Source organism: Pelobates fuscus, chromosome 11 (genome assembly GCF_036172605.1).
Source record: "Pelobates fuscus isolate aPelFus1 chromosome 11, aPelFus1.pri, whole genome shotgun sequence".
NCBI lineage: Eukaryota > Metazoa > Chordata > Amphibia > Anura > Pelobatidae > Pelobates > Pelobates fuscus.
The window spans coordinates 27562256-27577012 of NC_086327.1; the positions used below are offsets into that span (position 1 = coordinate 27562256).

The 14757-nt window shown below is 38.6% G+C and overlaps 1 protein-coding gene across 1 annotated transcript in view; it reads right to left on the reverse strand.

Moving 5' to 3' along the window:
• Positions 1–4006: 4006 nt before the first annotated feature.
• POLD1 (DNA polymerase delta 1, catalytic subunit) overlaps positions 4007–14757 on the reverse strand; it is a 105649-nt gene continuing 94898 nt past the window's right edge. Inside the window, exons 25-27 of the mRNA XM_063435970.1 lie at positions 10075–10127; positions 7238–7335; positions 4007–4733 (exon numbers count right to left, since the gene is read on the reverse strand). Of these exons, the coding sequence (XP_063292040.1) occupies positions 4637–4733; positions 7238–7335; positions 10075–10127 (248 nt within the window). The 3' untranslated portion in view covers positions 4007–4636. The remainder of the gene's footprint in view (positions 4734–7237; positions 7336–10074; positions 10128–14757) is intronic.

Consider the following 14757-nt stretch of genomic DNA (forward strand, 5'->3'; position numbering starts at 1 on the left):
ACAGTGGCTCTTAACCTACTCCCTCAAGGCGGACCATCAGACCACGGTTACTATTCACCACCAAAGGAACCGGATTGGGAAATGCCTTAATTCCCAAAAAGCTGGTGTGCCTTGAGGACTGAATTGGGAAACATTGGTGGATGTCCATCTGTTGATAACAACTGTAAGTTGAGAAACCCCATAGTTATCCATCACACGGTCCATCGTAACTTCTCTCACACTAGGACAACCGTTTAACATTTTCAGTAAGTTTCATTTACAGTCTATCATGTCATCCACGCTCATTTTCTAATAAAAATGCTACAAAAAACAAAACAAAAAGCAAACACAACTGATGCTTTAAAAATTAAAATGATCCATTCATTCTTTTGTTAAACACAAAAAGTGGGCACTAGTTTGTCTGGACAAAGGAAAGCAAAAATCTGTATAATTACAGCTCAACTCTTCCATTGATGGCCAACATTACAGGCATTCAAATAGACTGTTGACATTTATTTTCCCTCTATGATCTGAGAAAAGAGGTGTAAATATTTATTTTTAAATACTGCAAATATTAGGAGGGAGTAGCGTCTTGATTTAGTTCTTGAGGTAGGTGCGTTCTCAGGGGTAGTAGGATATGTGGAGACAGAAGAATGCAGTAAAGTATAGTCTAGTATAGTTTGCATAAAATTATGATACAAAAAACAGATATGCACTTACAGGTTTTAGAGCTGTGATAGCTCTATCTATGCACTTGGGAGGTACAACCCCCACCTAGGGATATCAGAAGTCTTTTTTGTTAAAATGCTTTAGGAGAGGGACTCACAAGTAAAGAGCAAAAATACAGTTTTGCTCAATACACAGTGCTCGGGTGTGTTTTTTGTTTTTGTTTTTTTTTACCCACCAAAGGAATGTGTGGTTCCATGCACCAAAAAAGTCAGGATGAAGTTCAAAGGAGTTAACAAATTAACTACTTTAATAAAATAGTGTAAAATAATAAAAGCAGTACAGAATAGTAAAATACGTGGTTAAACGCGTTTCACCAATAACAAGGCATTTTCAAAAGTGTTTATTGGACCAAAACTGAGAGACTCTGGTTTGGGTGTTTTAGCTGCCTACCTGTTTGAAACATGCTTGCTAGAAACCAAGCTTCCATATATTATTTTTAAATAGATATAGGTTTAAAAATAATATATTATTTTCAGATACCACAGACAATATTATTGGCTAGTGAAACATTATTTGCATTTAAGCATAAAAATCTCAATTTAACAAAATCTGAAAATAAGTCTAGCAAGTGCTTTTCTTACTGTACAAAATAGTGCAATAAAAAAATAAATCTAAACAAAAAGGGCTGGGTGATGACCATTTCTAAATTACAGAGTCCTTTTTTGGTTGGAAAAAATATTCGCCTAACATGAATTTGAAGCAAGCAAAGTTAAAGTTATTGTTTGCATATAACAGCAATTTTGTATATAGATTGCTTTGCAGACGAATGTAAAAATTAAAATTATGCAAATTTACACCATTTTTATTTCTTACTTATTTGTTCATACTTTATAAAAAATATGTGGGATCTGAAAAAAGAAAAGAATGTCTGCATTTGAGCACTTAAATTATAATTCTAAAATAAAGTTATTTAGAACTACTATAGCAGTCTTTATTAATCTTTGGTGCTAATGTAATGCTGACAATGAAATGGTAGAGTCCATTTACTGCTCCCCACTCCCTGACTGTAGGAATGATATGTCCCCATTGATACTTCCTGTACTGCATGGGAGCAGAAGGGGAGCTGACATTTTAAGCAAATGTACAGGCATTATATATGTGACAAGTGGCTTCTGGCAGAGAAATCTGTTCCTCTACAGCAAGGGTGGGGAACCTTTGGCCCTCCAGATGTTTTGGACTACATCTCCCATAATGCTCTTACAGTCATAATGCTATCAAAGCATCAAGGAAGATGTAGTCCACAACATCTGAAGGGCCATAGGTTCCCCACCCCTGCTATACAGGCTGGTAAACATAACTAGATGATAGATTTTATATTACAATATATAAGAAAATAAACACATTTATCACTATTTAGGCAGCGAAGTGTTTATCACACGTCTTATAACTAAATAACTATATTTTAAGAAGATACAGACCTTTGAATGTCATGTACAGCCTGGATAAGGCTTATGTTTTAGAGAGTATCGGTAGTTTACAGTGGGTTATAGGAGAACTGTATGTGTAGATGTTCACAAGAAACGAAGACAAGACCGCAAGTTCACAAACTGCTTGTTTTGGCCCCAGTCATTGGAAAAAGAAAAGAAAAAACAAAATACAAGTGTCCAAATAAATGGAACTCGTTGGCGCTTTAACTATGTTTTCTAAGAATGAGTCCACAAAAAGCAGCTGTATTTGAGAAGGCAGGTGAAATGCAACATGGCATAAAGCTTCACGTCTCGGTAAGGAGCTTACCAAAGTAAATAAATCCCGTGACATTTAAGTACTATTTCAGTTCCTAACGGTCACTGTATATGGTTGAGCTCATAAAAAGCACGTTAAGTGCTTTACTCTTATATGTAGAGAGTGGGACATGAAAGAAATTCTTATTATTCTTTAATATAATTTGTAAATAACTCTACCCAAGGTTCAGGACCACAAAAGGATGTAGCATTGGTTGACCCGTTTGGTCAATGCAGTCATGGTTTTACAGTTTCAGGTTTATTGCAACATCTTGGAATGGTACCTTAGTAACAGTATTATAGGAGTGATGCGGTGGTCAAGGGGTGTCGCAGTGTTAGTGGTGAAGATAACAGACTCCAGGCAGATTCCCAGCTGTTCATTTACAATCATAAAACACAGCTAGAAGACAATGTTCCTTTATAGCAAAGGCAAATTAAATTGAACAATGGCTGGTGAATGGCCAGGATGAACTATTTGAGAGCGGCAGACACTTTAACATAGGCAGGTACTCTAGATCAGTGTTCCCCAACCCAGTCCCCATGGACCACCAAAAGTTCATGATTTATGTATTTCCTTTCTTTATTCAAATAGAGATACTGACAAAACCTGGACTTTTGGTGGTCCATTGGGACTGGGTTGGGGATCACTGTTCTAGATAACAGCATACCCATACGATAACTATATGAGGCATCACAAAGTCTGGACCCCCTTCTGATGTTGCTGAACTGCCAGGATTCTCTTGTCATCTACAAAACTCAAAGAATTCTGGAAGTTGTATGCCATGTGCAGGGGTGGCATTGTTTGAGGTCACTGGACTATACAACTATAACCTAGCTTGTCTGATTGGAGTATTTGAGTGTAGATTGCTGCCTGTACTTTGTGCTACTTATATGGTTGAAAGCTTTGAAGGGGCACTGTAAGCACGTTAACCATGTAACTCTGTATCTCCATTCACTGTTATAGCACTTTCAAGCAAGTGAACACTAAATAAGGGTCTCTGGCTACCCACAGTCCGGCCCCAACGAGAAGTGTGGCTATGGTAGAGATTACACACTTCCTTCTAGTCATACCAATTTATACCTGCAATTGCCACTGTGATAGGCTGGAAGTGGTCAGCTGACACTCTCAGCCAATAACAGCCTTCTCTTTAGCACAAGGAGCAGAAAGAGGATGAACTGCTGGGGACCCTCTTTTAGCAATAAAACATTAAAATTGGATTAATGCTGAATGGAAGGATGGCACCAGGGAATTCTAGACAACAGCTTCAGTAAGAAAAAGCAGTGAGAGTACCTACGGTGCCCGCTTAAATATTCTCTAAGGTGTTAAATTGACAAAGGAAGTGCGTCCTAAAAGGTCTATGGTGTGTATTGTTGTCACTAATCAAATTTGGGTTATTAGGGGACTCTTAGCATTTACTTGTACCTTTTGTTTTACTCATTTCATTTTACTTCTCAAATATAAGAAACTAACATTTGATTTATCGGATATGTCATTTTTGTGAAGAACTAAATGTGTGGCAAATACAGATTACATTTACAGTATGTCAATAAATACAGAAACGTTATGTTCTACAAAATAGTTTTGACTGTTTATTAGCTTAGTTTTCATACAAAACGATACAAAAATCTCCTGTTTGGTAAATAAATCTCAGACTAAAGTCAAACTTCCAAAATCCCAGTGCATAGTTCAACAAAGGTCTAGATCCGTATAAATTTGTCCAACCACACGACAAAAGAAACAAAACGAATATTGGAAGTAGAAATGATGTGGGGTTGGACACGTATTATAAAGTACTTATTAGGAACCCACATGGTCTTTTTTTTGTCCTCTGATCTGACCATATATTCTAACAGCAACGGAAGTCTTGAGGTTAAGAACATTAGGATTGATGAACTGGTTCCCTGAGTCAGCAATCCTGGCTGTTGAGCAATCAAGTTGGGTTGATTTCATAGGTTGAAGGTTTGTAAAGCAAAAAAAGGAACTTGTCCTCCAATCATTTCTTCTAAAATTTTACAGATTGGCAAACCTAAATATGGCTGATGGCCTAGCTTGTCTTTTCGATGCTCTTGCTGTTGAGCCGAAGCATCAACCACAGACAAAATTACTAACAGAACCTACTCTCCTCTTCACGTTCCTGGGATGGATGCATCAGGGAAATGTTGTGGTATCAGTGCATTATTTTCAATCCCAGAGAAAGGGACCTCTGTTACCAAACTGGGGGTCCAAAGCGACGAATCAACGTCTCTTGGTCATCTAGATCTTTCTGTACCTTCTTCCTCATGTAGAATATGGGGCAGTCACGGCTGAAAGATATATTAAAAAAAAAAATAGATTTTACAAATTTAAGTTGGCACATAGTAATAGTAAATTTATGTGTGTGTTACACTGCTGGAGAAATCTGTGACACATTTATAATAAGTTCAACATTCAAACAAGTTACTTTCTAAAAAAAAATTTATAATAACGGCATGATAGCAACTGCTGATAAAGATTGCATGCTTTGGGTACCACTATTTAAAACTTCATTGAAAGTCAGCCCAAAGAAAAGTCATCATCATCCGTGGTGAAATATCGGAGCCAAATCTTTTGCAAAGCCAGATACACGGAAAGGGCAGCAGGGTCAAACCACTTCCACCTTATCCCGCACAGACCATATCCTCGGACAGATGTTAAATGTTGATTACGAGGGAGCAGGGGGTCACAATTTGCTATATGAGCAGTTACAACACAAAACCAGACTATGAAACAGAATACAAACATCCAGTGCACACTTTTAATTTTAAAGTAATTTAACCCCTTAAGGACCAAACTTCTGGAATAAAAGTGAATCATGACATGTCACACATGTCATGTGTCCTTAGGGGGTTAAAGATAATGTAATCACACACATTCCCTAGTTTTTACTAAACATGAATAAAAAAAAAAATAAAAAAAAATAAAATAAAATAACTCTTGGGCTCTCCATAAAAAAAAAAAAAAAAGTGATATATTCTATACTGGAGTATATGTACACAGTTCCTAAAGTTCTGCTAAGATACGTGACTAACGGTGAAAAACATATCACTGTGTTCAGAATGAGAATGACAATCTTGCAACCATCTAATGGATCGGTATGAAATTCGACATAATTTGTATCCAAAATTCCCAACATGCACTTGGCGAAGTTTGACTTGACACAGATGGTTGAGCGTACATTCTATGGCAATGTGATGTACACATTATGGTTAAATATAGAATTAATGTTTATTGTGATACATTTGTGCTGCTTTAATACATACATATGACGTGATTTTTTTTTTTTTTTACTTGGAGCCAAGTAAAATTATTTCTATACTACTCCGTACTGCCCATCAGTGCCCTAATCTGCCTTGCACGCGGATCCATTCATTTTTTTTGTAATGTTCATATAAAATAATTCACGTTTTACAGGGTATTTAAATCGACTTTAAAGTGCATGTAAAACCGTGTTTGCACCTTCATTTTGTTACACAGATATTAGCTTACGTTTCTCTGGATTACCAGATTTCTTTTTTCAGTAAGGCTTTTTCCATCAACCCTTTAATAATTATTAGATATGTTATTGAATTCGGATGGAGGGTGCACAGGCTGTGCGATCTCTAACCTGTAAAGGTGCGCAAGCCATGAAATACATGCCCCATGGTAAACATTCCAGGTTCCTATAGTAGTAAAACCCGTGTCAGCACCAACTGAAATTCCTGCAATATCATCATTAAATCTCAAAATACAGCTCTCCAGCTCAAAGCTCCCTCTACCCCCGCCCCCTCTCTCCAGGAAAATTTATGAATGCTGTAAATTTTAAGCGAGGTAAAAAAAAAAAAAAAAAAAAACACAACAAGCAGCCATAAAGCATCCAAGCTGTCAGGAGCCTTTTAGCTTTCTCATAGACCTTTGTACCCGAACTGCACCAGAGGTATCTTTAAACGGCTGAGCATAGGTAGCACCTGCCTTAAACAGTTTCCTTAAAGCCTATTACAGTCACTGGGCAATTAGCTCAGCTGCGTTGATAAGAGATCTTTGGGAGCCATACTCACACACACACACACACACACACACACACACATATAGACACGGGGTGGTCTGCCCGCCTCTGACAGCTGGCAAGCAGAGTCTCGGAGCTCTGAGTAAATCTGTTTCCGTTTGTTTTTCCCTTGGGAACTTGGAGTAGACGCAGGGGTCTACAGATAATGGGGTGATATTGAGTGGGCCATATCCTTCACTGCAAGCATAGGTGTAGTGCAAAACCCTAAACGGATTATAAGGCCTTCTCCGTCCATGCCCAGTCTCCTCCTCCGTTATCTGACAGCAACAGATGTAATATATGTTGCGGTTTATTTTCCAAGTACAAGGTTAATAGTCTTGTACAGAATAAATCACTGGCAAGGTTTCTGTAATTGACCTGCAGGGCATTTGTTTGCACATCTCAATTACAGTGAAGAGATTTGCTTTAAAAACAACCACATGGGTTTCTACAAATACATAACAAAAAAGAAGAAACGTAGGTAAATATAGGTGTCTTGAACTATTATGGGAAAACTGTGTCAAAGCAGTACTAATTTTATTCTCAACTAGTAAATGAACAATCCATAAATCCAAGCTCATCGGTGGTCATCAACAATACGTTAAGAGAACCACTGCTTCAGAGGACAGATGTCCTCTAATCTTAATCTCTGTACTTCACAGAGAAGACATCAGACTCCATCTTGTAGAAGATGTGATGACGGCTCATATATAGTTTAGATTACAAGTACAAATGCCCTGGACAGTATAAAGCAATGGATCTGCTTACCTCGTGCATAAAACATCTTCGTGTAAGCTGCCCTGACACCTCTGGCACTGAGTCCAGAGACGAGAAAATTTCTCCTCAAGGGAACCAAGGTGTGAAATCTGGAATATAATAATAAAAAAAAAAAAACGGATATAAGGACATCAAAAAGCATCAGCCAGAATCGGAATATTAAAATTAAGTACGTGGTGCTTTAGTCCAAAAAGCTCCTCATTGTGCAGGTAAACCTGGCCCAATTTCCAGTAACAAAGTTCAAGTTGCCAGGTTAAGATAGCAGTCAAAGTAACCCAGGTTGGATATCATTGAGTTCCTGGCACTTATGGATCTTAATGAACTCAACACCATAAAAGACAAACTTCAAGGCTGCATACCAACAAATACATTATTGAATCATAGAAATGATATAGATGGCCATAATATCCCTATGATCTGGGAACCCTAATAGAACCAAGGCTTTGGAATCATCACCAAAGGTGAAAGGTTCTTTAATCATACTTCGTGTTGCACAACTTTACAAATATAGAATCCCATATTGTGAATGAAAAAAAAACAAAAAAATCCATTAGGTAATTTCATTGTAACCAAAACAGAGAGGAACATCGTTCAAAGAATTGTTAATTCCACATTTTATTTCATTTTTCTGTTCAATCAATGATTCGGGAAGGACATACTTTGGACCTACCTTGCATAAGGAGTTTTAGTTCAAGTAGATTAATTTAATTTAGTAACCATTTTATGATTGTGAAATTGGCTGGAAATATCCAGATTAAAACATATGTGCCACCCCCTGAGTGGATTTGAACATGTTCTGCTCGTTTTTCCAATCATTCATCATGACCTGTGTAGTCCAACTGGATGACTCTAATACATTGATTTCACATGAATTCCATCTGGTCATCAGGTGGCTCTACATGCAGACCTCAGTCTTATTTATAAATTTTTATTGTGCAGGTAGGTACAAATATTCATCAAAATGCCACAACCGTGTACACAGATATATACAGGCTTGACAGTGGTATAAATAGTCGCACGTTTCACTTTTTATATGAAGAAGCTTAACGTAGCCAACGATTCTCAATAGTGAACATTAGTATATATGTGAAGTAAGAATGTGTTGCATGAGAATTACGTAGTTGTAATCAGGCTAGCTCCTTAACCCCGAAACTCGAGGGGGAGGGGGGTGTTGCGTTAGGGAAGCGACTTTAAATTGTGTCATATTGCGCTAGGCTTTTAGTAACTCATAAGGGTCTGAGGGTCCCAAAGGACATATCAAGGTGAGACCATAAAACCATAACGCTAAGTGCAAAAGAACAATAGTGTAGTAAACAATTTAGCGACCAAGGTTTGCATAGGACCACAATTGGCCATTCGGTTAGTTGCCTCATCCTGGGGCCATTGAGCTTGCAGGCGTGAAGACAGCTATGTTGTCAACATCCCACTGATGTATAGGTCTGTTTGGCCTAGAAGTAGCTTTAGCAGCCAGTCCCTGAGACTGCAGGAAGCTTTCTGCCTGCGCCGCCGAGGTGAGTCTGTGCCGTTTGCCACTCTTCTCTGCTACAAGTGCCTGTGGGGCCCCCCACCAGCATTTAATTCCTGCAGCTCGCAGTTGAGAGGTCACCTCCTTCAGCATTGCACGCCACTGCAGCGTGAACCTGTTAAGATCCTGATAGAAACACAGCGAGTGCTGTTCAAGTTTATGGTGATTGGCCTTTGACTTGTGCCATAAATGTGTACTTGTCAGTTCGTGACTGAAAACTCATTATGACATCTCTGGATCCAGAGGACTTGGTGGAAGTGTTCCCTGGGAGGCGGAATACCCCCATCCAGCAGCTTTCTTTTTGCCTGTTTGGGTGTTAGGGTAGTGGAGAGCAGCCTCTTGATGAACTGTGGGAGCTCGCCAGCATCAATAGTGTCTGGGATACCACAGATTTTTTAATTGCGCTGCCTTGCCAGGTCTTCCAGCTGTCCCACTTTTGCTGTTAATTCTGCACACTTATGTGATACCTCATGTAGTTGAGCTGCTGTGGTGTCTTGTTTGACTCAAAGGCTGCGGACAGTGTCCTCTGTGGAGTTCATCCTGCTTGCCAGAGTGCTGAGGTCCGTTTTCAGGGCCGCCATTTCCGGCAATGTAGGCTTTGATCTTTGTCACCATTGCGGTGATGTCTGTTTTTGTGGCCCATTGCGGGTTGGGCTGCTGTTATGGAACTGCGGCTGAAGCCCTTCCGGTTCTGAGGCGTGTCAGCCATTAGATCCGCCATTTAAGGTTTGTACGGCTGGGTCAGTAGGAAGCAGATATCCCGGGTTTGGCTCCAGCCCGAGCCCTGAGATTGTGTGAGTGCTTCCCCAAGTCCTCCTGCCTCAGCTGGTGCTCTGCAGGTGCAAATCTGCTCGGCCAGAAATGGCAATTTGAGGTTGCAAAGACTGTTTTGTGTCGGAGCTCAGGGTACATGTGACCGCTCTGTCTGCTGGCTAGCTGCCCCCTCACTAGCTTTAGATATTTTAACCCCTAAAGCTGTATCTTAGGAAGGCGTGTGTGTACATACAATTTTCACCAACCACAAAAAAGTACAGACACGTACGCGTCTACCAGCATAAAATACAAGTTATTCAGTGTTATTCACTAAATTGAATTTAAACTTTTAGGCAAAAAATAGATATATGGAGAAAAATAAATAAAAAACAGTACTTCAAGTCAACTGCATTTTTCAGATTAGTATTTGGCCTAAAATTTTACATTCATTTTGAAATCCACACTCTAGTGCATAACCCTGTGTGTTCCAAGAAGTTGTCTTCCCGGTCTCTAAATATTAAGATTCCATAAGTTGCTCAGACGTACTTACCTCCTTCTGGTGAAGCTCAGATTCCTTTGGCTTGCAATAATTACACACTGCACCTGCAAAACAAACAAGTAGAAGACCAGATTAAAATAGTGAAAAACTAGAATGATACATCTGCAACCAAATTTGCAATATTTAGATTTCGTTTTGTGGCAGCAGTCTAGTTAATGCATCCTTTGGTGGAAAATAAGAATGTTAGAGAAATTATACACAATAGTTGCAATATTTTACTACAAATTTTACATTTTTTAAAAACATAATTCAGCTTTGGGTCAGCCAAACACTTTAGTTGCGATATATCTACTGCTAAGTTACTCCTGAACTCTCTTGATGGGAACCTCGATACATGTGAAGTCCAACGTGATGTTTAACTTGGTAAACACATCCAACTGCCAAGTTCAGGTGGAATTCTAAGTCACCCGTAAACTGGAAAGGAACACTGCACGGGTGAATGTGACATGTAGAGAATTTCCAACATTTATATGGCGGCTAACATCTGGCACTTCCTAAACAGGTCATTTTTATTTATTTTTTTCCTTTTGGCCATCTAAATCAGGACTGTCCAAATCACAAACTTCCAAATGTTTGGCTATACTACACACAACCCTCTGCCACAAAGATTGGGCATCCATGCTTTAGAACTGTGGCTTCCGACCCCAAAAATAAAAAAACAAAAGTCCTCGTGTGGAGATGTTATGATGGTGTGTGGTAGGTAACCCAACTACAATTACTAATTATAAATGGATCAGTTGGCCTTCCCAACTCAGTCTTCAAGGCACACCCTCTGTGCACTATTTAGGCATTTCTCTGTTCTATTGGGATACTGACAAAACCTGGACCATCGGTGTGCCTTAAGGACCGCCTTGGGACCTCCATCACTGCATCAATATTTGCCAAATTGAGCCTGCTAACTGTCATGCCATAACACCCCTTTGTATCACATATTAAGGACTGTGTAATTTGCTGACAGATTAATTAGATTACATGGTATAAAATGAACATATACAAGAGTGACATTGATTTGACCCTACGTCCTGCTAATTCCAAACTAATCATCTTATCTTACAGTTTCTACATAGTGATTGACGGTCGTGCTACCATCAAGTAACCACATATTTTAGAGTTTTGTAAATGTTGTTTACCCAATTTCCTTTTGCCATTTCAGATAATTTTAAAACCAAAGTAATCGTATTGTTGTAAGGTTGAACAGCTTTACAGTGCATTATTTTAAGGCTTGCAAAGTTGAGAGGGGAAAGAAGTAAATGGGTAACTGCAGAGAACGGACGGGGACTAAAACAGATTTCTTAACTCATACAAGTACCACTACAATGTTCAGACAAGTAATTAGTTAGAATGTTAGCTATTTTAGTGTGTATCTGGACATTCTTGATGTGGTGGGCACGGTTCTTAAAGGGCTACTATAGTGTCAGGAATATTAGTTTGTGTTCCCGATACTATAGTTCTAAAACCACCATTTTGGTGGTCAACCCTCCCCCACCCTTACCTGGGGTTAGAAAGGTGATTACTAACCTTTTTCAAGCCTTGCACGGGGTTCCTCGCATTTGAACCTGCCTCTAATCCACCTCCTTGGCTGACATAATCAGAATTGATAATCTCGGCCAATCACAATGCTTTCACATAGGTATGCATTGGATTGGCTGAGATAGTCAATTCTGATGGTCTCAGCCATGGAGGTGGGTGGGGGTGGAGAGGCCACTGGAGGTGTTCCTAGGCTGTAGTGTAAACTCCCCCATTGAGTTTTAAAGAAGCCTTCTTTATATCGTATATGAATCCCCACATAGAGCAGCATATCAAGATCAAGTATTTTCTTAATTGTTGTTGCCAGGTTGCCATTTACAAAAAGGTTGGCCTGTTTTATTGGCTTAACATTGTTCACACAACCAATGGTCATTGACTGAACAAACCTCCATTTTAAAATATTGTATTATCAGCGTTCAGATTGGTACCCATGTATCTTTAAAGCTGCCAAGACTAGGTTGACATGTTCAACCCCACTGCCATGGCAACTTCAACAAGCTATGGATCGTTTTTCCAAGACACTGGAGTTGGAACTAAGTTGAGCAAATGCTACCAGTCATTTATACAATCTTTGCATATATGAGTCATTTAAAAACAGCTGGAAAAAAAAAAAATTAAAAAGAAACAAAAATATATTTTAAGAAAGCCTTTAGGTCATCATCTGATTTTGAAATATCTCTTCCTTTACTGAGCCAGTTTCCCCGTGTTGTCTGTTTGGGTTTCCCCAATTACATCTTAGTCTGATTTGTTATTGTTTGTCATTTCTACCCAAGCCCAGAAATGTGGAATATATTGATATCTTACAAATAATAAGGTAAGTATTTGCTTCCCTCTGACTGTAGATGTTGTGCCATACTTTTTAGTACTTTAAAGGTTTTGAATAAATATTATGATATTAAAAAGATACTCCAGGCACCGAAAGAACTTTAATACATTCGATTGGTTTTAACCTCATTAATATGCTGTATTTTTTGCATATTCAAATCTTTATAGTTTCTGCACAAAATAATAAAAATGTTTTGGAGAAAGCTGCACACCAAGCCTCCTTAGCCACTGCCCCCTCATGCCAGAAATACTTCCTTATTGCTGTATGTACACAGCTTTGCCTAAACCGCACTGAGTGGGCTACTTTCAATTCACTTCTAATCCAACTTGGTTACAGACACACATATATCCTTACTATATGCTTCCCTGGGAGTCCTAACCCTTCTCTAATGGTTGTTTTGTAACTCAGATCACTCAATGCATTCTGTGGCTGAGCTGTCTAGAGATAGATTTGATCAGGAAGTATTTTTTTCTAAAGTGAGAGGGTGTCGTTTATGGTGAAGCAGGTCCATGGGGGCAGCATTTGGCAAAAAAAAAAAAAAAATTCTAACATGTGGTGCCCACAATGTCTCATACAAAATATTTTTTTTCTAGCTTTTTGGTCCTTCGGGGAGCCAGTACGTACGAATTCTCATACCACCAGTCTTTAGTGAATATCTCACCGGTTTTCACACGTTCGATTCCCTTAAAGGGAAAGCTTAGCCCGTTCGGCCTTAAAATACAGCTGCAAAATTAAGTAATCTAATAAGTCTTGTAATTACTCCATTTACATCCATTGAGCATTTTGTAATTTGTGGGTGCTCTAAACACATATTGTGGTAAAAACAATAATTTGTGAAAATGATAAAATGCCCTTATATACAAGAGTGACAAAGAGTTCACCCTAACCCCTGGTAATCAGAGAAATGATCATACAGTTTTCCATTTGCAAATGAATAATTATCAATGTTGGATATGTTCGCATGAACTGATCACACAAGTTTTGCAAATGGTTTACCCAATTTCCTTTTGTCATTTCAGAAGAATTTAACACACTAATCTTAATTGCAAGAAGGATGCATGGTTTTACAGTTTATAATTTTAATGCTCACAGGGTAAGAAGGGTCAGAAGTACACAAGTATTCACAGAAAACAGACAAACAAAACTAGTTACTTAACACATGCAGGTACCACTACAGACTATGTTCGTTTGAAAAAAAAACAAAAAAACAAAAAAAACAACCGAGGTTAAAATTTAGGGTACCGGTATTTTAATTTGTGCCTGGAAATTTGTAAACATTAACAGAGCACTTATGTTGGGTAATAATGTCACAACTGTAGTACTAGATGTACTTTAAAGATTAAATACTTAAACAACCTATTGTTTTGTGCAGATTAATATTGTTCTTCCACTGTCTTTTCACGTATGTATGAAAAACAGACCATTTCATGAAATTTGGCACAGCGGTGCTCTGTTGATGTTCAAAAATGTCCAGACACAAACTAAAAACACAAAAAAAAAACCCCACATACAAACGCAACTGCAGAATCCACATAGGGCAATACATCAGCCTCTGAGGAGGAAAGACTAGACCTGCATCAGAAGTTGAGTCGACACGGTACCGACTCACGTTTAACGACAAAGACTGAGGAAACTCATTTAGCTATAAAAAAGTGATATCTTCAACCTGACCTAAATGCCTTCTTTGCAGCAGAAATGTGGTCCTCAAGAAAGACCTTAGTACCCTTGCTGGGTAGATTAAGGCCCCTGAAGAAGACATACAAGGAGTTCGTATCAAGTAAGATTTTACTATAACTCTACTAAAAGCATTAAGTAATACATGCTCCTTTATAACAACTAAAATGGAACAATTTGAAGACAGAGCATGGCAACACAATATGAAGATCAGCTGAATTCCTGATGCCATCAGTGAGATGTTTTCAACATTGCTCTAAGCTAAGAATCTTAACCTGGACAGGATATACTGTCTTGCCTGCCCTCCATTGCCACAGGAGTTTGTACAAGTTTATTATGTGTTTTAGAACAAGCAATGGTAAAGATTGTTTCTTAAATGCAGTCATGGCGCGGACACACCTTTCATTTTTGAACATTCTTTGTTTTTTTCATGACGTATGTTGTTCTACACTACAGTGGCGCACATCGCTTTAAATGGTAACCTAGCAACTCTGTGATGCAGCAATTCCCTATAAATGGGCATCAACGCGTTTCTTGATTGTTGAAAATCGTGGACGCAGACAAAGGTGCACATCAGTCTCGAAGGCTACTGGATTCCTGAAAATTTGGGGCATTTATACAACTTCCATTTCCAAGGACACACGTCC